We start from the raw sequence: 27,122 nt of genomic DNA on the forward strand, positions 1-27,122 counted from the left end.
ATGGAAAACGCTGTTTTCGTCGTGTCCAAGAGGGAATCCAGCGATGCGGTGAGTAAACTAATTTTAAAATAACTACAGTTAGCTTGTTGTAACGTTCTCCCGGGCCGTTAGCATGGCAGGTTTAACAGATATTAAAGCTGACAAGGCGTCGGTTCGGTGAGCGACGACAGCGAGCCTCCATCCATCCTGTTCGTGCCCGGTTTAACGTCAACAAGATGGAGCTTCGCTGTCGTCGCTCGCCGAACCGACGCTTTGCCAGCTTTAATATCTGTTCTGGTCGGCAAGCGAGTCTTTTTGGTGTCGTTTGTGGTTTTGCTTGTGCGGTTTCTGTTTTTGAATGTTACTGAACAGTTATGAAAAACAACTACAGTTAAGCTTGTTCTCCCGTTAGGCTAAACGTTAGCCATGGTTCACATGACGCTTGTATGACAGTCATGTTTCAGGGCTAGCTAAACGTTAACGTTATGGTGTTGGTGTCGCTCGCCGAACTTATCTTCCAAGCTTATAACCGACGCTTTGTCAGCTTGAAGATCTGTTCTCTGCTGGTCGACAAGCGATGTGCATTGAGTTTCAGTCTTTTGTTTTGTGGTGTTTCTGGCTTATTTAAGTAACGTTATTTGGTTGTGTCTGTGCTGTTTTGGTTGCTGTTTGGTGATGTTTGCTGGTTCAACGGCTTTAAAACGTTGGTTGTTGAGAGAATTTTGAATGTTGTGAACGTTGGTGAAGTGTTTTGAACCTTCTAAACGTAAAGTACCTATAGTTTGATCGTTGCTTTTTAACTAAATTCAGAATTGAACGGTTTTATCGTATCTTCGGTGAGTTCAGCGTTATGGTGAGTAAAATGTGAAAAATAACTAGAGTTAAGCCTGTTATTCTCCCGTTAGGCTAAACGTTGACGTTATGGTGTTGGTGTCGCTCGCAGAACTGATCTTCCAAGCTTATAACGGACGCTTTGTCAGCTTGAATGTCTGTTTTGGTTGCTGTTTGCTGGTTCAACGGCTTTTACACGTTGGTTGTTGAGTGACTTTTGAATGTTGTGAACGTTGGTGAAGTGTGTTTCTTTTTAACTAAACACGTTGTTTTTAATGTCTGTTCTGGTCGGCAAGCGACATGAATTGAGATCGAGTCTTTTTCTCTTTTGGGTGTTCATTTGATCCAGTTTTGGTTGTGCATTTGTTTTTGATGAATCTTTTAAACCTCAAGTGCATTTCTAACATCGCTTTTTGTAACGTTTTTTGTTTCTGTTTTTGAATGTTACAGTTTCAACAGTGGATGAACGTGCAGAACCCAGCTGCATACATGGGGAAGAGGAAGACCAACGGTGCTCCAAAGAGAGCTGCTCTTGGAGACCTTTCCAACTTTGCCAACAAGGCTTCTAACACCAAGGTAATATTTAAACTCCTGATTCTCAACCTTTACAATTTCACAGTCCCCAATTTGATACTTTTTTTCCAGATCCCTACACTGAAATCCTTTTGTTAATTTAAACTGACTGTTAATTTAGACAATGACGTTGTTTACATTTAATTTGTATACCTCTAATGTAAGGTTCCCTTTGTACACTCTCAGTTCAAGACAGTACAACAGGACAAGGCCCTGGATGCTGTCTACACAAGAATCCTACAGAGGATCCCTGATGTACCATTGGTGAACGTGGACCACATCAGAAATGTGGACCTCTGCAGAGGCCTCCCGAGAGTCGCAGACAAGGTCAGGGAGAGAACAGTGGCTGGGCACTGTGGCAGACACCTGCAAGGCACAGCTAGGAGGGTAGAGAGGCGCACCACCTATGTAGACACACTGCAGCGTGGCAGCAGAGCTAACAACACTGCAGAGCTCCTGATGGGGGATAGGAAGTTGTGGAGAGCATCCATCCTGGAATCCCGAGTAAGTTTTTGCTAGTCTGCACAGTAGCATTGCATATCATCGTTGTTGGGTGGAAACATTCTCTCCATATTTCAACTTTTTATGTTTTTATATAAGTGAATACCCTACGTTGTCGTGTCATTCAAAAGTAGCTACTCGACTAGTCACGACACGAGCATGTAGATTTGCTATTTTTGAAGATAGTCAAATCCATTTAGCCCTGAGGAAGATTTTCTTTTTTTAAACAGCCTCTAAATGCTAACCTTCTGAAAAACCTCAATTCTTTATAGTTTTTTTTTTTTTTTTTTTATAAAAAAAAAACCTAAAACTAAAATAATGTTGCTATATACATAGCAACATCTTAAATGACAGATGCTTCCCCAGATTGAAAGGCATAACAGTGTATAGGCTTTCCAAGTCTAAATAGGTTAAGTGCGTGTGGGGGTTTATACATTTTGAACCAATGACCAGTATTAACAAGAGCTTGTGACTAAATAATAACTACATTGCATTGGAATTGGTTCTTTTTTCCATTTCCTCAAAAGTAACAGTTATGGACATTCATGGTTTCCACCCGACAGTGACGATGTACACTCATACACTCAGAGTTACTGAGTTACATTTGGACCCCTGGTGGTCTCTGGACCCGATATTCAGAACCATTGATTTAAACTATGTACAAGAAACAAATTACCTACAGTTTGACTTCAAAGAAGAATGTGTTTTGAATGTATTTGTATTCTTTTCTCCTTCTCAGAGGGCTGGAGTTGCCAGAGTTCAGGCACCTCCTCAAGTGTCTCCCTCCACTGGTCCAGAACAAGCTGCAGATGTTTCCATGAAGGAGGCCTTCCCTGACCCGCTCCTCACAGTAGAGGACATTGATGCAGGAGACTCACAGATGTCCCTCCTATGTTCTGAATATGTCAAAGACATATATGCACATCTAATGGATCTAGAGGTATGTGATGCCAGAGGCATGTTTTCTTTACTACATGATGTGACTAGGGTTGTCATACAATCATCACTTTACTTGACGATTAATTGTCATACAAATAATTGTGAATAACGATTTAATTATGTTTTTCCATTGAACATTGGAACATAAAAATGTAATTTCTATTTGGCTTTTAGGCCATGTAAACAAAAAATGCACTGGGCAGATTTGACAAATACTGTAACTTAAATATGCAAAGAAATGACTGACAAGTACCTCTACCAATGATTAAAATAAATAATGTGCTATGGCCATAATAGGCCACATTTCGTAATTTTATACTGAAAATGTGTAAAATAAATGTAAAACAATACCCAATCTACAAGCTTACAACGCGGTGCGACGCATTGTGAGCTTGTAGACCTATTTACACTATTTTTGAACATTTTTGAACATGAAAGATATTATGGCGATAATGCAAAATAATTGCGATTATGTAATAATTGTGACAGGCCTAGATGTGACCTGGTGTCATGCAGCAATGTAATGAAGTCTTTTGTCTTTACAGGTAAAGCAGGCTGTGCGACCTGGGTTCTTGAAGGGCTACGACATAACGGCACAGATGCGAGCTAAGCTAATCGACTGGCTGATCCAGGTTCATTTAAGTTTGTATCTGCGGCAGGAGACACTCTATCTCACAGTTGCCATCTTGGATCGTTTTCTGCAAGTAAGGGCAACTTACAAATGAGTTTGCCATTTGATCTGCTCTTGTCTTTCTTTCTTTTCTTTTCCTTTCCTTTTTCTAATGAGCTGTTGTGATGTATTACAGGTTCGGTCAGTTTCACCAAAGAAGCTCCAGCTTGTTGGTGTCACTGCCATGCTGGTGGCCTCAAAGTACGAGGAGTTGAGACAAGTAGGTGCCCCAGGGATCCAGGACTTTGCCGACATCACAGACAACGCCTTCACAACCACTCAGATTAAACAGATGGAGCGTGTAATGCTGAGGTACCTCAACTATGAGCTGGGGTTTCCGCTGCCCTTGCACTTCCTCAGGAGAGCATCCAAGGCTGCAAACGTGAGTCACTGTTCACATGGTTCACTAACTAACATACAAGGTGTAGTGATCAGACTTGACTCTCTGCACCAAGGCTTTGTCCAGACTGCAGGCAAAATCTGATCTTTAGGACTGACTGTCAACACTGTTATTTGCAAGTGGTTAGTTTGGATTTGTGTATAAAATAGCAGATCTACATGGCACAATTTGACATGTAAGCTTGTGGATCGTCTATTTCCCACGAGCTCCAAGGTCGTTCGCAGTGTCAGTGTTCAGACTGAAACACACATTTAGAAAACAGATTTGAATGACATTTCAATCCACCTAGGAATGTGGTTCAACTCTGATTAGATTTCCATGAGGTTTTATGCTGTTCAGACTTGATGAAACAACTCTGATTTCCAATCTGGTTTGGACAATTATCAGATTTGGGCTGACGGTGTGAACATAGTCTAAAAATGAACATAGGTGGTGACTGGTCAAATGGTGGTTAAAATAAAGCATGTAGAAGGGTATTTTGAATTGTATATGCAAGCAGGCTTTTAATAGTGTTGTTTGTTTGTTCTAGTGTACTGTGGAGAGACACATGCTGGCCATGTATCTCATGGAGTTGACACTCCTCGACTACGACATGGTTCACTACCGGCCCTCTGAGATTGCTGCTGCTTCACTGTGCCTCTCTCAGCTGCTGCAGGGTGGCCTGCCATGGGTGAGTTCTATAGAATCAATGTATATGTTGGCTTATTAGTACAAATGGCTAGCTTTACATTTTGTCTTTGATTCTAGTTTTTGTTCCCCCTCCAGAGCAGTATTGCACCTCATATGATGATCCTAATGATTGTTTTTCATGTGTTGCAGACTCCTACAGAGCGGCATTACACCAGGTATGACGAGGCTCACCTGAAGCCAATAATGCAGCACCTGGCAAAGAATGTTGTTCTTTGCGACGAGGGGGAAACAAAGTTCCAGGTGAGTGGGCAAACAAAAGTATTCAGAAGTTGATGGAGTAAGATGTGGATGTTTGAATAGATGAATACTAATGCTTATTTAGAAGTTATTTAGACAGATGCTAGGTTCATGTGTTTATCTGGCATCCTATAGTTTCAATGTACAGATTATTTACGTTTTGATATTATATTATTCAGACTGATGCTAGGTTCTTAGTTTTCCTATGATCCTAGATTACTGAGACACTACACTGTCTCTCTGCATGTGATGTGTTGTACAGTATGTGTTTACCTTGGCTTAGTGTTTGCATAGATGAATAGTGAATACTAATATAAATGTTCCCTCTCCACTAGGGTTAGGGTTAGTATAATGTAGTATAATATAATGGAGTGAGATAGGGATGTTTACATATATTAAAACTAATGCTAGTTTTCCCTCTCCACTAGGCCGTCAAGACTAAGTTTGCTGAGAGCAAGCTGCTGAACGTCACTCTGCTTTCTGAGCTGCAGTCCTGTATTGTGAAGAGCCTGGCTGCTCCCCTGCTGTAACAGTGTTAACACGGCTAGCACACGCCTCAATCATGAGGCTCAGCCCAGCCAGCATGGATAAGCTTTATGAACTAATGGTGATGGCCTTCAAGTATCAGATCTTCCTTTGTCCAAGGCCCAAAGACTTGCTGCTCATTTCTTACAACCACATAGACATCATCAGGGAGTTTGTTAAAGACACTCCCATGGTTTTGAACCAAGTGGACGAGACCCATCGGAAGATCATTGAGGTGTACACACCTTTACCTGAAGCTGAATTCCAACTTCTAAGGCAAACACTGCTCATATATTCTTTCAAGACATGCATGTTCGCGTGTCACATTTCCTCAGGCATAAAATACAGAATCCCAATGGACGCTTTGCCCTGTCAACTTCAGGTCCAGTGCCCCATAGGATGGAAGTCCCAGGACTAATCAGGACGTTTGATAGTAAGGGGAAAGAAGTGAAGCGAAGCCTGTTCCCCACAGGAGGCAGCTACACGAGCCCCATCAGAGAGGGTTCTTTTGAACTACATGGCAACAGAGTTATTGGACTTGGAACAAACATGTACTCTGCGACATATCTGGAAGAGACACACACATCTGAGACTAAGAGCCCTTCCAACAAGACAAATGACACCCCTAACCTGCTGGCCAAAGAAGAGCTCAACTTTTTGGCACGTTTGATGGGAGGCATGAATGCTGGAAATGTGCAAAGTGCTGAGACAGGCTTTCGTATAAACCTGTTTCCTACTGGAGAGGAAGTGGGAGCGTTGAATGGACGTGATGAGCCCCTATATGAAGTCATAAATATCCAAGCCATGCAGGATGAGCAGGCCACCACTGAGCTGGCTCGAATTGCTGGAGAGTTTTCAGACCAGGGAGTGCTGCAAGAGGAGGTCACTACCAGCAACAAAGGAGATGACCTGTTGGCCATGATGGACAACATGGAACCCTGATTCTAGTGTTTGTTTGTCTGGTTTCTTTTTCTGATCATGGTCGTTCATGTCCACTGTGAAGAGGATGAGTCTGACTGGGACTGTCAGACACACTCCATGTTCATTTCCACTGTACAGAGAGATTGATCCCACAGTCTTCTATCTCAGATAACATATTAAAATATTTCACAATGAAAAAAAAAAAAAAAAATGTGTCAGAAGACCCATGCTTATATATTCCATAAGCAATGCTGTTGTTGTTTTTACTTATCTTTATTTTTATTCCCCCATTGTTTTGTTTTTTGTTTTGTTGACTATTTATCAAGTTATGACAGACTACGACTTGGGTCAATTCTATCACTCTGAGTTATATATATATATATATATATAAATCGATAACAGTTTTGATAATAACTGTTAGGAATCAATAATCCCTAACAGTTTTGTTTTTGAGAGTGTGTGTGTGTGTGTGTGTGTGCATATATATTACTGTTATAGTGTGTGTGTGTGTGTGTGTGTAAATATGTAAATATTTATGTGTAAATGTTTGTACAGTATAGATCCATGTAAATATTTATATAATAAAATGATCCGTTTGAACCATGAGAATTGTTGGTTCTAATCTCTTTTCAGTAGTGTGGTAATGGTTATGTTGAAAATTAAAAGAAAGTTGTGGCACTAGGTATAATTCACACGCCCATGAAACCACCCGGTTTACTAATGTACTTTTTTCATTTGTATAAGAAATGAATTGAATAGACAAGTGGTTCCTCTTGGTGTGCCTTGGGATTGTTTGACACACACATTATTTCAAATATACAGTATAATATACAACTATATATTTTTTTATAATTATTTTGTGCGCACCCATTTCCCAATACAGAGGCAAATTATATACCCACAAAGAATATTTTAACCACTTTCAACCTGGCCTCCTTATTAAGGCATTTCTTTATATGCTCTATATAAGCTATATGATATTTTTTCCCAGACAAAAGATCTACAATTTCATATTGTGCCATACTGAGCTTGTAGATCGGCTATTTTTGCTATGAATACAGGTGTGCCTTGAGATTTTGACTTGTCTGTTGGTGTTGTGTTGGGCACAAAAAGTGTGAAAAGCTTTGGAATAGACGGCAGTGGGGAACCAAATTTGTGGTAAACTGTCTATACCACTGTACTGTATAGTAGTAGGCTAACACTGGTTCTCAACGTTGGGTTCTGAGCCCACCAGGGTTCCAATAAATGAACCCTTACTAAAGTGCATGAATGGAATGTATAGATTGGGGTCCCAGAGATGACAAACTGTATCAATGGGGGTCTGCGGCCAAATGCATATAAAACTGGAGGTCCTTGAAATGAAAAAGGTTGAGAATCAGTGGTGGTTGAACTCACACTCCTCCAAGGATGGATGCAGCTCTGTTGAGCATGTAGCAGCACTAAATTAGAACTGACAGAAACCTTGAAAGACCAAATATTGGCATAGATATACTTTCAGGATTTCAAGGGCCTTAATAGAATATCTGCCATAATCTGCAAGAAACCCCATTGGTTTTAGTGCAAAGTTTGAAGGCAAGACAGCAGACTGCTCCTCAGGGGAATTTAGGTGTCTTAATGACCACATTCAGTGTACAGTTCCTTTATCTTTTCACCAAAACCATTCCTAAATGTAAACATTTTCTTATGTGGGCAATCCCATGCGTAGTGGTAGTACACTGCCACCTGGTGTCCAAAATACACCACCTTGTAGTTACAATAACTATTATCATAACAAACAGTACAGAAGTCAGTGCTACTGTACATGTTGATGTTAGTTACAAAGCTTAATATTTGTATCTAATTCCTGTTCTTCAAATCTCACTGAATGATCGGAAAGAGTGTTTTCTTTTGAATAATACAAAAATACATTGAAAAACACAATTTTCAAATCAAGTTGTTAGAAAGATGACATCATGATCATCAGTAGATCATGCCTCTATATTTGTACATATCTCCTAAATATTCCTTCAACAAATCCTGAACATAAATCATCAGTTTTGACACTTGCTTTTCACTGCAAATTTTGACCAGTACAACGATGACTCCTCTATTCAGATGCTTCATCTTGTGTGGGTCTAAAAGTAAAAGACGCAAATTCCATCACAAAGGGGTCACTAAATGTTGCTGCTGCAATGGCGCCCTGGTACAACTTCTACTGCAAATACAGAGTACATAAATGGCCTCAATATTATTTAGATTCATTAAGTGACATGTTGAGAAAAAACACAGAATCCAACCGTGTGCACAAAGGAGATTAAATGTCTAAAAAAGCATGCTGAAGGTGCTTCTAGGATCAGGAGGAATGCAGGCTTAAAGAGAACAGATCCGAGCACACATGTTGGCATTTTAACTCCATATCCTCTCCTCCACTTTTTTGAGTGCTCGGATCTCCTCTTTGACATGTTAAGTTATTGTTTGTAAAAGTTCACACCATCAGACAAACTCACTTAAGCCAAACATGGTTGAGGAAAGCAAGGTTCAGAGTCATATCAGCGATCTGCTTTTGAACAAACAGCCTCCAAAGCAACACTTGCAGACTAAAAATAATTGTCACTGATAAATCGATCAACTCTTGATAACCTTGGGAAGTTTTCTACCTAATGTATGTGATTACAAAATGCAGATTGTAGGAGCATTTGACTCTTGAGCCCTGTTCCAGGTCCAGGACATGGAATCTTTGCCCATGTTGTTCTGCAAACAGCTTCAATCTCCACTGGAACCTGAAGGACATCTCTTAGTTGTGATGATTGTAGACTTATGAATAAATTGTAGAAAAGTGAGTCTTGCCTTCCTGTGCATCTCTCTAGTGTCTCTTACCCTCCCTCTCAGGCAATTTGCTAAATCAAATGTGTGCATGTGTTTGTATTTAGGTGCCAAAATATAAGAGTGTGTCAAAGATGATGTGATAAGATGTGTCAAATGTATAAAATAATACAAATGCCAAAATGAACACCTGAGTTGCCATTAGATTTTTTTTAAATATTCAGTGAAACAATGAGGACTATGAAAGTAAAGAATTCAACAATATTATGTGAGCCTCCACAAAGGTAGATTCAATAGTTTTATAAAAATCAAAGACAACTGAAATCAATTATGTACAGGCTACATTTATGTATTTACATAAATACCTATCTTCTATACTAAAGGGTTTGTTTCTAACTATTTACAATGTACAGCATATTGTTATTCTTATTAAGAATATAATTATGTCAACCTTAAAACTATTTACAATTTACAGCATGGAGTTCATATTATACATTCATATTAACATGGTATGGTATTTGTGTGTGTGTGTGTGTGTGTGTGTGTGTGTGTGTGTGTGTGTGTGGGGGGGGGGGGGGGGGGAATAAATCATTAAACCTTCTTCACCACTTCAGAAACATATCATCACTATCATCATTGTGTTTTCTTTTATGATTACCATCATTATCATCATCATCTGAATGTTTAAAGCCTCCTGACACTCTTCTTGCTCTGAGCGCTTCCTGGAAGGAGTCTGTCCTTTTTGCTTCAACCGGCGGATCTGCTGTCGCACTCTCTGGACGGGTGGAGTTCACACAGGCAGTCTGTGCAGAACAGGAAGCTGCAGTCAGCTCTGTTGCACATGCCCTCCTTCTTTTACAGAGTGACACCTTGCTGGATGCTGGCATCGCGGACACGACACTCCATCAGACGTGATGGAGCAGGGTTTTGGCTACCTGGTTCAAAGGCAAAGACATTGAATACCTTTTAAAAACACGAGAAGATAATAACAGCTTAGCTATAATGACAACTGTTTCAAGCATGAACATTTGGGAATTTCCCTTCTTTCTTAAGTGTAGTGTGTGTGTGTGTGTGTGTGTGTGTGTGTGTGTGTGTGTGTGTGTGTGTGTGTGTGTGTATATATATATATATATATATATATATATATATATATATATATATATATATATATATATATATATATATATATATATATATATATATATATATATATATATTTATTTATCAATAGCATAATCATTTATAATTTATCAATAGCAAAAACGTATACAGTGAGACCTACTACTCAGATTTAGGGTCAATCATGTACTGTAGTATGTCCCAGTTTTCCCAAGTTCAGAGGGCAAAAAGGTTGAACAGTTAAGACATATTTTGGCATATCATTAAACAACTATTCATTACTATATTTTCCTACCAGACAGAAGGCATTGTGTGTACTGTAGGTCAGTGGTTCCCAAACTGTGGGTCGGGACCCCCCAGTTTTCTCACAAAACAATAAACAAACCAACATACAGTATAAGTGTTAGTGTATACAGGGTGTCTGCACATTTCTAAAGTTACAATTTAATTACTTTTATGACTTTTTCTTTCTACGAGCGTGTAGATCGACTATTTTCACAATAGTTATCTGTGGAACTGAGTCAAACTAAATGTAATGACTACAATTTCAAGTGCTTGTTGGGGTTGGTGGTCCCCAGTTCAAATGTGATTATTTTAGGGGGGCCTGGCAATGGTAACCATTGCTGTAGGTTACAGCTCATTGGGCCCGATTCATGAACCGTACTTACGAACAAATTTGTTCTTAGACCCACTTAAGAAGTTTTTTAAGAGATTTTGGCATTCACAAATGTTTTCTTAGCTGTGATTTGTTCTTAAGTTAAGAAGAAATCTACGCATACTAGAGAGCACTCTTAGGGTGGCCTTTGAGTTCTTAAGTGTGATATGTTTGTGCAAAAATAATTAATTCTCGAAGTTTCTTCAATTCTACAGTTGTATAATATAGGATTTAAATTACAATAATATTTTTATCATATCTTTAGAGCAAAAAAGGTTCTCAAAGGTGTGGTCTGGGGACCCAGGGGTCCTAGTGGATGAAGGTGGAGAACCCTGCACACATCGGGATTAAGGCCAAAGCTGCATGCTCTTGGAAACCTGTCCAAGTCGCTCGCTACACAGCACAGCAGCTCCACACCGTCTATGGTATTAATGTCAATTGGAAGAAATTAACCAAACGGACCAAGTCTAAATCTTCCAACAAGGTGAGTGACTGGAACACAGTTGTCGTTTACTTAAATGTGTCATTTTGTCATGTCGTGTTAGGGGACCAGAGCTAACGTTGACGTTGTGTCAAGACTCTGAATCAACGGATCCAACGGTTATGTTGGGTTGGATAACATTAGCATATGGGTTTGTTTAGCAACCGGGGTTAATTTGTTAGCATGTCATTTTTACTCGACGTTTACATTACAAACTGTGAGTAAGACTAGTTGCTGAACAATGATGATCACAGCATACTCTTTTTTTTATGTTGAGTTTTTAAGAAATCTGCCAAAGTGGACCACTAGTACTGCTGGTTTTCTATCCTATCTGGAGGACCCATGTAGTAGTAGGGTATAGCCCCTTTCGGGACCCTGTTTACCTTTTTTGTATAGACGGGTTTCCGAGCGACGTCATCACAGAGCAGAATGCGCAATCTGCGCATGCCTGGGGGTGGAAGGCGCGTTCGAAAATACAGCCCTGAGCGGCAGTGAGCGCACTGGCCAATACAAACTAATAGGCGAGTGTGCTCCGGTGCGTAATTTCCAAACGCACCCATAGGCTTCCCCCCGCAGCTGCGCGGTCATATTCCTCTCAATGTTTACTAACAGGAAACCTGTCTATTTGGGAAGGCGGTATCCAGGGTCCCTTGACGCTCAAAGCACCCTCTCTTAAAGTCGCGAGTACCACTGTCTCGTCTCGGGCTAATAGCTCGTCGCTTGGAAGTTGCAGAGATTTCTCAAAGGTACCAAAAAGAGCAATACTAAACCGCGGTTAATCTGCATTAATGCGCTCGGATCGGCGCTGCCGTTTAACATTTTTAATCATTTAGTAAAGCTTAATTTCCTCTCTCAAACAATGCTCCACTTCCCATGGCCCGCCTCCCCGCGGTGACTGACAAGTTGTGCGTCCTACGCATACCTCTATGGTCCTACGGTACTGCCTCTGATTGGCGAGCTCCTACATGCTTGCATGACAATCACAACGCGCCGATCCGAGCGCATTAATGCAGATTAACCGCGGTTTAGTATTGCTCTTTTTGGTACCTTTGAGAAATCTCTGCAACTTCCAAGCGACGAGCTATTAGCCCGAGACGAGACAGTGGTACTCGCGACTTTAAGAGAGGGTGCTTTGAGCGTCAAGGGACCCTGGATACCGCCTTCCCAAATACAAAAAAGGTAAACAGGGTCCCGAAAGGGGCTAGCAACATTCCTGAGCTGGAAGAAACATGATTGTACAAACCCCTGTCACTGGACCGTTGAAGGACAAAGTGTGTATGTCTAAGGGTTCCCAAACTTTTCAGACCGTAACCCCCCAAAATAATCATATTTGAACTGGGGAACCCCCCCCCAAATCATATTTGAACTGGGGACCCCCCAACATAATCATATTTGAACTTTGTTTAGTTTGACTTTTGTTTATTTTATTTTTTTACTCGGTTCCACAGATAAATATTATGAAAATAGCCGATCTACAAGCTCACAACGCCTTGCACTGTACGGTATTAAAAAGGTCTTAAAAGTTCTTAAATTGTTACTTTATAAATGTGCAAATACCCTGTATACACTTATATTGTATGTTGGTTTGTTTACTGTTGAATGAGAAAATAATGTTGCACATGAAGCTTATCATCTGGGGACCCCCAAAATACATAAGGGGGTCCTGACCCCCAGTTTGGGAACCATTGTTCTACTACTCAATGCTCAATCTGTGCATTATCGTTGTATTTTGTAATAAAATGGAATAATTTACAGTAATACAAATGACAATTAAAAAATATATTTTATGATTAATCTAAATGGACCTTGAGTAGTTTAGATTTAGTGCCTTGCTCAAGGACACTTCAACACTAACACAGGGGGAGTCAGGGATTGAAGTTGCTGCTCTACCTCCTAAAGACCACTGCTGCCCTCCGGAGGATTTTCTGATACGGAGATAACTCACACAGGCAATCAATTTCTCCATTTAATTGCTGTGCATTCATTAGTAAAAGGGCTTATAATGATGGCATAGAATAATTTGAGTCTCCCAGTAAGAAAAAAAACCCTTTTCTATTCAATAGAGGTGGCATTTTTATTTAACTTTTTTATTTTATGTCAGACGGGCATATAAAAGACAAACCACTTACCACTTACCCCCCTCTACTATAGTGGTTCTCAACCTGTGGGTCGGCACATGACAGTAAAGTGACAATTTAAGGACTTTTAAGACCTTTTTAATACCTGAAAGAAAAATAAATGAAATGAAAAAAGACGATTACTACATCAAAAGTAATCAACAAACGACTATAAAAACTGATAAAACTTTGGTCAAAGAGGCAAAAAGTAAAAAAAGAAAATAGCTGATCTACAAGTGCACAACGCCTTACGTTGTGAGCTTGTAGATCGGCTATTTTCAAATATTTATCTGTGGAACTTAATCAGACTAAATGTAATGCCTCAACTCCTACGATTCCAAGTGCTTGTTAGGGCGGGGGGTCCCCAGTTCAAATATGATTATTTTGGGCAACATATTGCAACAACTTATAGATCTGCTTTTTTCAGCGAATGTTCACCCAAAATAGGGACACTAGGGTTCAGTTGGTTAAATGCCTATAGTTTGTGATGCTTGAAATGCTTCAAAAGTAATTCTAGCACAATACTGTCATCGTTCCACCCCCTTGAAGAAGGCCTTGGTGACCCAAAACGTTCTCTTGTGCTGTGTAAGTCGGGCAGTGTGCGGGTGCCTTTATTGTTCTTCCATTGTGTGCTTCACCTCCTACGCACCTGTCACAAAGACATAGTACCTTGTGAAAGAAAGCCTTGCAACAGTAATGTCCTGTATACAAAATAAAGCATGGACTGGCATGCACTTTCACAATGAAGACAATAGAGAACATTATGGAAACGCCACACCAAAGCCCCCACACACTCTAGGCCTAGGATCACCCCTCATGGAATATGAATTAAGACCTGTTTCATGCTCGTTGTAACATAACAAGGATATGCCTTCTCAGACCACCGCTGACCCACTACCAAACCAGCCATACTGGATGATTTTACAGGCAGCCGATGGGTTCTCCAGACTTTTTATCATGCCTGTCACATGTGCTCTCATCTGTGAGGAGAACGGGCCAACACACCCCGCTGCCGTGAAGAGAACGGTGCCAATGGCGAACCTGCCAATTCTGTACAGGTCCCACTAGAGGACGTCAGGCGCTCATGCCACCCTGATGGAGTCTGAATAAGCAGATTATAATGCATGCATAAAGTATGTTTATGCATTATAGACAGGGACTTCAAAAATACACGAAAAAAGGATAAAAGAAATTGCCATATAATGCATATATTGTTAAAGTGTACAATATGATCTAATGTGATCTAAAGGGGTTAATAACACATTTTTCATTTTAGCTCGACTTTAATAGCCAACGTTTTCATCAGGGTTTGTGGCATACAATTCACACAAGCACAAGACTTATTAAGTTCATTCAGGTGTTCTCAATCAGCTGTGAATTAGCGTTCACACCCATCAATTACATCATCATTCAGTATCCATCAAAGAAGCACTATTTTCCACATGCCACTGTCACAATTTACACATAAGTAACCATCCATTTTGTTTGCACTGTAGGTCTGGGGAATCACTGTGGGCCTGAGGAATCACTTTTCTCCTGACAGCGAGGAGTTTCACCAGGAGAACAGACACTCTGACAAGGACAGAATTCCATGGCTTCCCATCCAAACCACACCAACTGTGTTTGTTGGTGCACCTGGCTGAGCCCGAGGCATCGCTTCCAGGAATCAAATTCAGGACTCTGTGCATGGTAAGACTCATTAGACATCAGTTGAACAAAATTCAACATTTAATCTCTTAAACCCTATCGAGTGGGCTCCCCTAGGGGTCTATACTTGGGCCAGTTGTTTTTTCTATCTACACCAAATTTCTTCACCAAAAATAAACAATCTACAAGCTCACAACGCGTAGCATCTATTTTCGCCAAATGTTTGACCCAGAATAGGGATGCAAAATGTCACATTAAGCCACAAGGAGTAAAAGTTTCAAGATTATGAATCCAGTGGGCATGCATGTGTTCTCAGTGACAGAATATCTACTGTTTGCCACCCTCCTTGGGACTTCCTTCATGTCTATCATAAAATTAAGCTTCTATAAAATGAGCAGGAACAGGTTTAACAGTACACACTACAGTAGTGTTGCCATTCTCTTCCTGATTTCAGGCAGTATTTTTTTATTTTATCTTCCAATATGTATTTATTGTAATGTCATCATGACAATAGGTTTGGATGTACTTTGATCACTTGCTGCTGCACATCAGATCAAAACCTAATGTGCCATCATTGCCCCATGTGCATAAAGACACATTGGGAAGGAGGTAGGTGAAAAGCAGCAGAACCCTCGTCACGACAGCTTGACTGCAAGGTGATATGGGTAGACACATTTCATAAACTTTTACGTTTAGGGAGTGTGAATGATTCATTCTGTTAAAAGTGCAGAGTAGGGTGGACCGGATGACTCTTGTGTAGCTCAAATATACCACTTTGTGTGGAACATGAATTGATGGCTATAATGTTTGTGAGGTTTTTTACCTATACACATAAATGCACGTGTATGTTCAATATTTAGACATGCTCAAGCCTCAAATTCTGAGGATGTTTGTGTTGAACATAGTGTTCTATTTCTCTGTGCGCACACGTCACATTTATATTTATCAGCATGTATGGGAGATGGAGTGTGTGATTCGATTTCTTGGATGATTGGATTGCTTGCAATTAATCATCATCATTGGATTGCTTGCAATTAATCATCGGTGATGGTGATTATTTGTACACTGATCTATACAGTATAGAACCAACAGATCAAAATAAACTATTAAGAGCCGACAGCTGCCTCCTTCTGCCTTCATAAAATAATATCCCCAACAACCAGGCCTGTAAACTGAAGAGTGTTTCTAAACTGAATAAAATCTATTCTACTAGAGAAATTATTTCAAGAAAGTGCAGATAAAATATTCTTCACAGTAATGTAACTAGATAAAAATGAACCTCATTTTATCTTACAACTGCATACTCTAAATGATCTCAAAAGATATAGACTACTGTATTATTTACAGTTCTCTTAGATTTAAAAGAATAAATAGGTCATAAGCACCCTTCACTGCCACCTACTTCAAAACAAACACAAACCTGTTTGAGGCCTCCATGGACTGATTAATTATTCTGTTTGTCACGGAAGCACAATGTTGCTATGAATGGATTACAATGTTTATTGTACACATTTGTCTATGGTTTAGGCATTGAGAAGGTACAGGTAGGTCTCCTGAGGAGACAGGGGATGGGCATAATTGTTACTGAGAAGGGAAGACAACTGGATTTATTTTCTTAACACTATTACTCCTCATGGTTTAAATAGGGCTGCATAACTAAGGGCCTACTATAATGACACCATGTCACCATTATCGTAGTGGTGTGGACTCTGCCATCCACTTGACTTGGAGCGATTTTTAATACTATACATTCATGTTAAAGTTATAGATAGTGCTTGTTGTTGGCGGCCCTTTAGGCTAATTGAAAGTAATTGAAAATCATGATTCTAGGTTGCATAATTATGTAATCATGAAACTTGCTAATTCATACAATTAATGGGTCAGCTGTTTGTACCCATTAACTATGCCGAACAGCTCAGCACGGGCACTCGCTCACCTAGGGGCTCGCTGTGGCATGCACCCGCCTTGTTGTCAAGTGATGTAAATATCAGAAGTGATGGGGGCATGTTTTGTTGAACTGGGAAATATAGGACAGTAAGGACACTATGTAATAAATGTAAGGGATGTTAAAAAAAAGAGGTAAAAAAAAAAATCATCTGGGTGGCATAAACATAAAACACTCCACTGCAGAGACCAGGTGTAACAGCCCAAAGTATACGCCTCGGCCAAACTATACCCGGGGTTAAAGTGGGCTAGCCTGTTTTATACGTTTTATATGTTTTATAAGGGTATATTCTTCTGGGCTAGTCCAGTTTATACCTGGGGTATAAACAGGCTAGCCCAAAATATACCCCTCTAGCCTAAACTATACCCCCCTTGTGTTTTTCATTAATTATGTTTACATCATAATTATTTTAGTAATGCATTATTAAGTCAAATCTCTATAACCCAGACTATACCCCCTTGTGTTCTTCATAAATAAGGTGCAGTACTGGAATTAATAATATACTGGATTTAGAGTTAAGCAATACCCCTTTAGTCCAGATCAGAACATATCCAGCTTCCCCACTCCAACCCTTTTTGTTGACTTAGGTGAATAATACACTAGATTTCTTGTCCATATCATTCCCCCCTTGTTTTTTGTCATAAATAGATCTGTGTTTCAATGTCCAGAGGTACCCCATCAAAATATATATTTTAGGTTTAAACCAGATATCTCTCCTGTCCAGTTTATACCTCCTTGTGTGTTTCATGAATAAGGTCATTCGAGTGAATAATGTGCTGAATTACTACCAGGTTATACCTCCTTGTGTTTTTAATAATTTTTCTACACTTCATAATTATTTAAGCAATGCATTAATAGGTTACATCTCTCTAGTCCAGACCCCCCCCTCGTGTTTTTCATAAATACATCTGTATTTCAATGTCCAGAGTACTGTAATATAATTATGATATACTATCAAGTATAATATACTATCATGTAATAACCCTTTAGTCCAGACTAAATAAGGTACAGTAGCTGGAATGTAACTGGAATTAATAATATACTGGATTTCAAGTAAAGTAATACCCCTCTAGTACAGTACTCACGACATATTAATACAGATTTATTTATGAAAAACACAAGGGGTATAATGTAGACTAGAGATTGTGTTTAACGTGTTACTAAAATAATGAACACAAGGGTGGTATGGTTTGGGCTATAGGGGTATATTTGGGGCTAGCCTATTTTATACCCCGGGGTATAAACTGGACTAGCCCACTTTAAACCTGGATATGGTTTGGCCGGGGATAAACTTTGGGCTGTTACACCGGATAAATTACCCAGCAGTGGTGCCCCCGGCTTGCCCGGGCATACCAACCCACACAATTGGTAGTGTTTGTGGGTGGGAAGTGGTGAGGGATCATGTGATCATGTCTCTTTTGCTGCACTAGCCCTATACTGTTTGGTTGAAGTTTCTTTTCAGCAGAGAGGAGAACTGGGCATGGTTTGTAACTGTATTGGAGGAGGCACATGTTACTTTATCTTTTCTAGGCTAAAACAGTATGGGGGTTGACCGCAATGGGGTCATCCCTATGTTTCCAGGGCCCTATGTTCCCCAGTTCTGACAAAGGGTCCTATGATCCTAGGGTCCTACTGTATGTTCCCCAGTTAAGGCCTTTGCAGACAGGGTACGATTTAACCAGCAGTTTTAACTGCATGCGAAAAGACGCACAAATCAAACTGGGTTCGATTGAAAAAAATCGGCACGCCAAATTCGGAGCCGGTGTGCATGAGGTCATAGAGAACCATGTGTTCTTTTAAAAAATTATATTGTCCGTTTATTCCGTGCGAAAAATCGCACCCTGTCTGTAAAGGCCTTTACATAACCAGTCCCCCATCACTGTGATTTTTACAAAACCTGGCAGGCGCGCCTGCCACAGAAGTGGAAATAATTCATGAGTTTTAGGAATACAAGATATTGGGTGTTGCTCAATGTCAAGAGAAAGAGTGGGTCCTGCCAAGTTAAAGGGATGGTTCAGCCAAAAATTAATGACCTATTCCTTTTTCACACGACACACAAATGAGTTTGCCAGCAAAAAGCCATAGCTTTCTCCAAAACCACTGAGTTCTCTGGGCATTTACCAGGTAACAATCTCACTGCAAGTGCCTTTTCAACTAAAAACTTCAAGGAACTCAAGGAACTTTTACCTAGGGACTGCAGGGTTCTTGAATTTCTTTATTCCTGTATTTTGTTTGTGTTGCCTTTCGACTGCAGTTCAAGAGCTGTGAAGAAAGGTTTAAGTAACTCATAAATTTGCAATAGTCAGGCTTGAGATTTTTTTAAAAAAGTGTTTATTTACTGTTGCGTGACTGTGATATTTGAATAATCTCCATTGCTAGGTTATCCATTATGCGCTTCCATAATTTATACATATCCTACTTAGCGAAATGTAATACAGCACATTCAGTGCTTGCCTGCAGTGTGAATGATTGCTTGTTTTTTATTAGTGTCCTAAACTTAAATGAAATGTAATTTGTATATTACACACAATTTATATTCACATTTGTCCCCTCCAGGAGATGTACAATATTGAATAATAGAAGTACACTTCAAACATTTATTGCCTCTGCCAAGGATGTCATGTTTTTGCTCCAATCTGTTGGTCCATCTGTCTGTTTGCAGGATATCTCAAGCCGTTATGAACAGATTTGTTCCACTTTGGTGGAAAGTTTGGTTGTGGTCCAATGAATCATGTTGATTGGCCAAAAGTATTAGTAGGCATGGCTTGTTGCATAAATGGACATATTGTACTGTACCTTCTGAGCAGATTAATTTAACCACACCACAATACTTTGAAAAAAGGTTTATCAAGGTTTATAAAAGGTTTATTTTTCCTTATGAACAAACTGCAATCCTCTGATACACATGAATGTGTGCGGTTTTCACCTGACAGTGAGGAGTTTCGCCAGTAGGGCTTTATGCATGCTGAGAAACACAACCTAGTTCTTCTCTCTGCTGAACAGTTACCCTGACCACACTGTAGGTAGGTGCTAGTGCAGCAACAGAAATCACTCTCCCCTGCTGGCTTTCCACCCACAGACATGCTCAATTGTGTTCAATGAAGCGCCCGGCCAAGCCGGATGCACCACAGAGGATTAAGATCCCTAGTATCCGTGGTGAAGGGCAAGAAATGTTCCCCTGCACTACCCAGGATTCAGATATCTTTTGACACAATTCCTCATTTCTATCTCGTGTCCTCCAATGCAAAGTAGCGATTGGAAAAATGCATATACTGTACTGTACATGAACATATTTGTATCTGTCAAAGGGATAAAACGCAATTAAGTTGCATGATTTGCAGCTGCTGTTTTCCGGGTGGGAAATTATAAAACATTTTCTCTCACACCTTACTGGTCAACTATCTACTGCCACAAAAACCCTAATGGGCCTAATCCAAAGGCAAACCACAGGTTTCTATGGTTTCCTCTCGATAGAAACCTGGAGTGTTTCCTCTCCATAGAAACGTGTTGTAAAGAAACAGCTTATCGTGGCTTAACAGGACTAAATCAATGGCCTACTGTAGGAACACACATTTTCTCTGATTCCTCCTTACTGGTCATACATTGGTGGTCATAGGTTATTGTTTTGGTACATTTTAAGACACATTTTAAAATGTCCCTTTTAATCTTCTGTTTGTCCATCTAAACATGGTACGTGCATGTGTTAAGGTTTCTTGTCAAATAAGTCCTAGTTCTGGAAACATTGTCTAAAGGGGGGTTATTCCTACCTCGAGAGCAGACTTGTTATGCCCCATGCAGAAACTATGCCCCTTAAACCAAAAGTGAGTTTGATTCCTGCTGTTGAAAAGAAAGAAAATTATACATTTCAGGGAAAGTTCCTTAGAATTGGAGAAGATCCTGCGGTCAAACCGGCTGTGACACTCCCGAATATAAACACAGAGTCACAGACACTGTACAGTACACACACAAAGAGCTCTCTCATGAGTCTGCAAAACGTCTATAAACAAGACTTTAATAATGGAATGACTTCATGTGACCAGTCCATAACCTCAGTGATCTATGATGTCAGTCGTCTCCATATTTGGAGCCCGGTATGACTGCAATTGATTGCCATGCATAAGATTTAAGTAAAAAAAAAGTTAAATATATACTGTGTATACATAAAAACAAAAACATTTAAAAGAAGTTCCTTCCTTTGCCTACTGGCAGTGGCAGCATGCACAAGGAAATGTGGCACTAATCGGTCCAGAAATTAGCCCCGACTAGACAGACATGCTCACAGCTGAGTCTGTCTGAGATGGCTCAGCCCCTAGGGGCCACGTGGTAAAATGTTAAAGGACGACTTCACCGATTTTCAGCGTATCTTCATATAATTGGTCCTCACTAATACTCATGATAAAATGGTACACTTTTTTTCTACTCGGTCTGTGTCTCAGAGGAGGGCTGTGGACAGTTCAGAGTCCCGTCTACCAGTGACATCATCAATGGGGAATCCACGCTAATAGAAACTGCAGGCTTTCTATTCCTGGAAAGTTGCAATGCAATAAAAGAAGCCATTGTTCTCGTGTTAATAAAAACAAAACAAAAAAATCATGCCTAACGATGATGTCACTGGTAGACGGGTTTCTGGATTGTCCACAGCCCTCCTATAAGACACAGACCAAGTAGAAAAAATGGTACCATTTTATCATGAGTATTAGTGAGGACCAATTATATGAAGACAGGTTGAAAATCGGTGAAGTCGTCCTTTAAGTGCTTGCTAAATATGTCAGATTTGTAATTCAACGTTATTTCTGGTTTGTGGGTGCCATTGTTCAGGCCTACTTATCTTCCTAATTAACGCTTAATTAGCTAATGATTTGTAAATGCACTCTTAGTTTTTTAAGTAATAAAGGTAACTGTCTTACTAGTTAAGTTGAATGTTATTTTGATGTTAACTTTACTATTTTAAATCAACTTACATCAAACTGAGCCTTTGTTTGTATCTCTTAATAGTAAATGGTTTCCATTCAGAATCTTTCAATTTCTCTTGTGTAGGACCAGTTTTACATTCACTAGCTGTCAGTGGCAATGATTCTGTACGACCTCTAGGTGGCATATTGGACCAACAGTACTTAACTGTATGCTTTGTCTTTATGTGCAATACGTCTGATTGTCTGTCCATAATATAGGAATTCAGCTACCAAACATGTTGGTTCACACAGCCCAGCAATGGTTAGAAATAATGCAAAATATGTTAATATTATCAGCGATGCCGTGGTGTGCATTAAGCCATTACCCTGCTGCCATAAATACAAAACAGAGAATTGTAATGAGTTGTCATGATGGAACCTTTGATTCTGGCTACTCATACTTGAATACACTGCTGAGTATCCTGGAATATGGATTGAGAGAGTAGAGGGGGAAAACCTGAATAAGAAACTGACCTTTATAGAAGAATGTGAGCTATTGTTTGTCAGCACGACTCATTTAAGAATTCCTTGGCAGCATCTAGCTGTGCCTGTGATATCATTTTGTGTGTGCATGCGTGTGCGCGCGCGCGCGCGCGCGTGTGTGTGTGTGTGTGTGTGCGTAAGTGTGTGTGTGTGTGTGTGTGTGTGTGCGTAAGTGTGTGTGGATGTGGATTTATGACTCATTGTGCATTCATGATTATGCAGGAGCCTTCTTTCCTTTCATCTTTTCCTCAGCTGTTCCCAATGTACAGTACATTATATAGATCCTAATTATTCTTACTAAATTCCAATAATTCCAATCCCATTTATGTTACAGCACCGTGCATATCCTTAATAATTTCATAAAAAAACAAATCTTGGGCACGTATTTTGTGCCCAAGATTTGTTTGTAGTGTTAATATCTGTCATTTACCTCTCCTGACGATCAAAGGTGTTGCTGTTTGGTCTTTCTACTCTGTGATTTGTTGAAGCAACAAGGGTGTGTGTGTGTGTGTGTGTGTGTGTGTGTGTGTGTGTGTGTGTGTGTGTGTGTGTGTGTGTGTGTGTGTGTGTGTGTGTGTGTGTGTGTGTGTGTGTGTGTGTGTGTGTGTGTGTGTGTGTGTGTGTGTGTGTGTGTGTGTGTGTGTGTGTGTGTGTGTGTGTACGCACGCACGCACTGTATGTCTGGGTCTGTGTGAGTGTTTGAGGAGTGGGGCGCACCCCTGCTGACTGAGTTGTTGTGATCATGGCTGAGCCAATCAGCTGGCTAGCACCATGGCTCCCTGCTCCTTAATTGGCTGGTTTTCCTGGCGAGGGCTGCTGATACACAGAGCCAGACGGTTTTATCAGGGAATGAGCCAGAGCCACGGGGAGAGAGAGATAGAGAAAGGGAAATATTGAGGAAAAACTCTGAGTGGGAAACAGTCAATAGCCACCACCTAGGGTTTGCATCAATAGAGAGAGAGAGAGAGAGAGAGAGAGCGAGAGAGAGAGAGAGAAAGGTCATTATTATTCACAGTACATTCTAGAGCAGACAGAGACAGTGTGCCTTCAGTCAGAGAGGAAACGAGTGTTTTTGCAGAGAGACAGTACAGCTCATCCTTCTCCCGTTTGCTGAATCCAGTGCCCTGAAAACAGACGACCAAGATGAACCACAGCTCCACTGAAGCAGAAGCAGAGACTGCTGAACCGCTGCGTTACCTCAGGTAAACTCACAGTTTGAAACTGTTGAATTCTGATGTGTTGTACTGTGCTGTTGCACTCAGACCTCTTGTTGGTCTATATTCAATCAGGTTGTTCTGTTATCCTCTGCCCTGCTTTGAGTTGGTCTTCTCTGTGCTGTTCTGTTCTGTTCTGTTCTGTTCTGTTCTGTTCTGTTCTGTTCTGTTCTGTTCTGTTCTGTTCTGTGACCTGTAGGATGCAACTCAATGTGCATTATCCGCTCCACTCTCCATGTATCTGATTGCATCTGAGTATTTGTGTAGAGAGAGAGCGAGGGAGCGAGAGCCAGAGAGAGACACAGAAAAAGAGTTATGAAAGAGGGGGCAGAAAGTGGTTTAAAATCAGGTGGTTATAATAAAACGCCAGACACCATGTGAGTGGCGATGATGATGGTGCTTTCTGTTATTATGGTGATGGAGATGATATGGGCATAATTGACCCTAAGTAATTGTTGGGATTCTTATCCATGCTTTCAGTGTCTTTCTGTGGTCTTTTCTCTGCGAAGAGAGATTTTAATTACATATATGATTCGTCTATGTTATTTGAAGTGTAATTTGATGTTATCAGGACCCAGGTTGACGGCTGCTGCAGACATTGTGTGTGAGTGTTGCACTGTATATTGGAGGCTTCATCAGAGGTTTGTTCCGCCGGGAACCTGTCTTAGGAGACCTACAGCATTAGATGTTATTTTCAGAGAGACAGACGGCAAGATCAATAATAAATGAATGAATCTCCGGATTTCACCGTGCCAGAGAGAGAGAGAGAGAGGGAGAGAGACAGACAGAGAGAGAGAGAGAGATAATTTCACTGGGTGTTTGGCATGTACAGTATGCGTAGATTGCGTACTATACGAAAAGGTGCACTTCTCTCTCTTGGACACAGGTACAAACACCAATGCACACAGAGTACACACCATGCACATAGTGCGAGCTGAACTCACTCATCATCATCCAGGCATAATGTACGGATGCTGGCAGGATTGTGGTCCTCTGTATCTTGCATTTTAATTTCCAGACCGGTGAAACTACTCGGGGACCACACAAGTCCAGAATGATGTAAGTGGGGAATGATGCAAGTTGGGAATGTATGTCCCACACGGTTATACAACACCCATTGTACCCGTTATCAAAGTACTCTCTGTGCCCGTTGTTAGAGTACCCAGTGCAGTACCCACGGGCATCAGCCTACTCTGGAAAGTTGGGAATGCATGCCCCACCTGTTTATGCAATGCAGTTGTCCTTGTTGAGAACCTGTTGTACCCGTTCTCTGAGTACCCAGTGCGATACCCATGCACTACCATACGACCGATCGACTAAATATGGAGATGGGGGGATCCCTTATGTCGTCAGAAACTGCTGACGTCATGTTGCTGACATACATGAGCATACGTGAATGGAGTTCCATTGTACATGCTTCCATACTCACCAACTTTTAAGTCATTTGTTAGGATGGTACCCAGGGTATGTCCGGGAGAGTCAGGCAGACAGACATACCACAGAATATACAGACAGACAGAGATTCTGTGAATTTATAGATAGTGTTGGACCACACCATAACTTTGTATTATTTGTTTGGATCTTTCAATAGGTAAACAATTCCCTAAGCCCCTTTATTTCATTGCCTTTGCAGTACACACTTTCAGGTTAAATGTGGAAAATGTGTATACATTTGACATTAAAAATGCAAATATTTGTAAAATACAGCATATATTTAAATATATATACAGTTACAGTACATATACATTTTCCACGGTTACTGTAACATAATAGTACATGCTCATCTCTGTTAAATGTCAGTCAACTTTCATCTTTCCATCCGGCTGGTTTACTGTAAGCAAGGCTTGGCAACAAGGCTTGGCAATATGTGAACCTGGAAAGATTAGATGAGATCATATCTAATCTTGCTCAGTAATAGTAACGGATCATATAAAGCACACTTATTTATGTACAATGAAATTGTGATAATAAACATGAGATTAAATCACCTAAGTCATCCACATTGAAAATTTCCATAATGACTTGATTGGATTATACAGAACCTCTGGGTAATGCATATGGCTTAAGGAAACAGAATGTTATAAGTTATTGTAATTCATCCTCCATAAATGGGACATCCCCCATGGCTGGCTGAAGTTGCATGCTCACACGCAGTCTGTGTACTTATGACAACAATAGGTTCACAGATCACATCATGTATTTCACTCCAAATATAGCACAGCTCTTGCTCTCCATTAGCATGCACGGACACATCGTTGCTGTGGCCAGGGGTGGAAACCTTGCTGTGGGGTGGAAAGTTGGAAACCTTGTATCTCCATATTTCCCAACACATCACGATGCGTTGCATCGGGATGTGTTGTGAGCTTGTAGATCGGCTATACTTGCTGTTTTCTTCTTTCTTCAAACATTGCTTGAAGAAAATGTTTCTTCAAAAATGTTGCAGTGAAAATGGTCTGTCTGTTGGTTTTTATAAATATTGAACCAATGAAAAGCATTAACAAGAGCTTGTGAATAAATGATAAGTACATTGGATCGATTGGACAGTATAAATGGAAGGTTGGACCAACTGTACTGTACGTTTGACATTACGGGTTTGAGTCTTGTTTACGATATACTGTATCCACCCCGCTCGTGTTCTGACCCGCCACCCTCCATTGGTAACTTTGGCCACAATACAATGTACTGTATGTTTGTAGGGAAATGTCCTTGTTTTGGTGATTTTAAGTAGATGCCATTTCCAGTGGTGGACAGTAACAAAGTACATTTACTGGAGTACTGTACTTAAGTAAATTCTTTGAGTTAGTATTTTTAGATACTTAAGACTTTCGCTCACCTACATTTCAAAGACAAATATTGTACCTAATAAGGTACATTATGAATTAACCACTTAAGCCGTATTTCAAATATATTGAAAATGGCGTATCTGACGCATTGTGAGCTTGTAGACCTTCTTGATGTATAAATAGGATGGAATATGAAAAAACATACAGATCCGTCTTGATCAAATAACTATACAGATAAAGTGTACCGATTTCCGTGATATTTGGACAGAATCTGTAGGAGTGATAAAAAAAAATGGTTGCAAATATCGGCCTCCTGTTGGCGCTATGAAAGGCCGACGGACAGACAGACAGGGGCGAAAACATAGTTTCGGCCATGCCTTTGGCCTGGCGGAGACAAAAAAGAAAGTGTTGAAAGAATTGAGTTCTCTAGCTGCAGTAACAGGTACTGTAGGTCAGAGTATTTCTTCCTGTGCCATGGAGAAACCACAAATGGATCAGATTTGATCTCTCACTGTCTCTATCTCTTTTCTCTCATCTCATTCTGGGGCTCTTACCCAGAGCAGTGTAATAAAACATGCTAGATGTGGGGCTGAATTGAATTGATTTAAAACACATTAAATCACACAGACCCGGCCTACATACTGTTCCCAGAGTTAAA

General features: G+C 40.3%; 1 protein-coding gene and 1 pseudogene across 3 annotated transcripts in view; both read left to right on the forward strand.

Moving 5' to 3' along the window:
• Positions 1–6,287, forward strand: LOC311051393 (annotated as a pseudogene). Its single transcript has 10 exons — positions 1–48; positions 1,261–1,386; positions 1,570–1,887; positions 2,624–2,824; positions 3,369–3,527; positions 3,630–3,875; positions 4,423–4,563; positions 4,713–4,823; positions 5,249–5,315; positions 5,354–6,287. The product of its transcript is annotated as an uncharacterized misc_RNA (transcript).
• An 8,724-nt stretch (positions 6,288–15,011) lies between these two features.
• yjefn3 (YjeF N-terminal domain containing 3) overlaps positions 15,012–27,122 on the forward strand; it is a 75,596-nt gene continuing 63,485 nt past the window's right edge. Inside the window, exons 1-2 of one of the 2 annotated variants that reach the window (XM_084066302.1) lie at positions 15,012–15,129; positions 23,588–23,669. In XM_084066302.1, coding sequence (XP_083922428.1) covers positions 23,611–23,669 — 59 coding nt within the window. In that variant the 5' untranslated portion in view covers positions 15,012–15,129; positions 23,588–23,610. Of the gene's footprint in view, positions 15,130–23,204; positions 23,670–27,122 lie in introns of those variants that run through there. The other variant, XM_084066301.1, reaches the window with a different exon arrangement.

Source organism: Gymnoscopelus microlampas (genome assembly GCF_963454915.1).
Source record: "Gymnoscopelus microlampas genome assembly, chromosome: 9".
NCBI classification, from domain to species: Eukaryota; Metazoa; Chordata; class Actinopteri; order Myctophiformes; family Myctophidae; genus Gymnoscopelus; species Gymnoscopelus microlampas.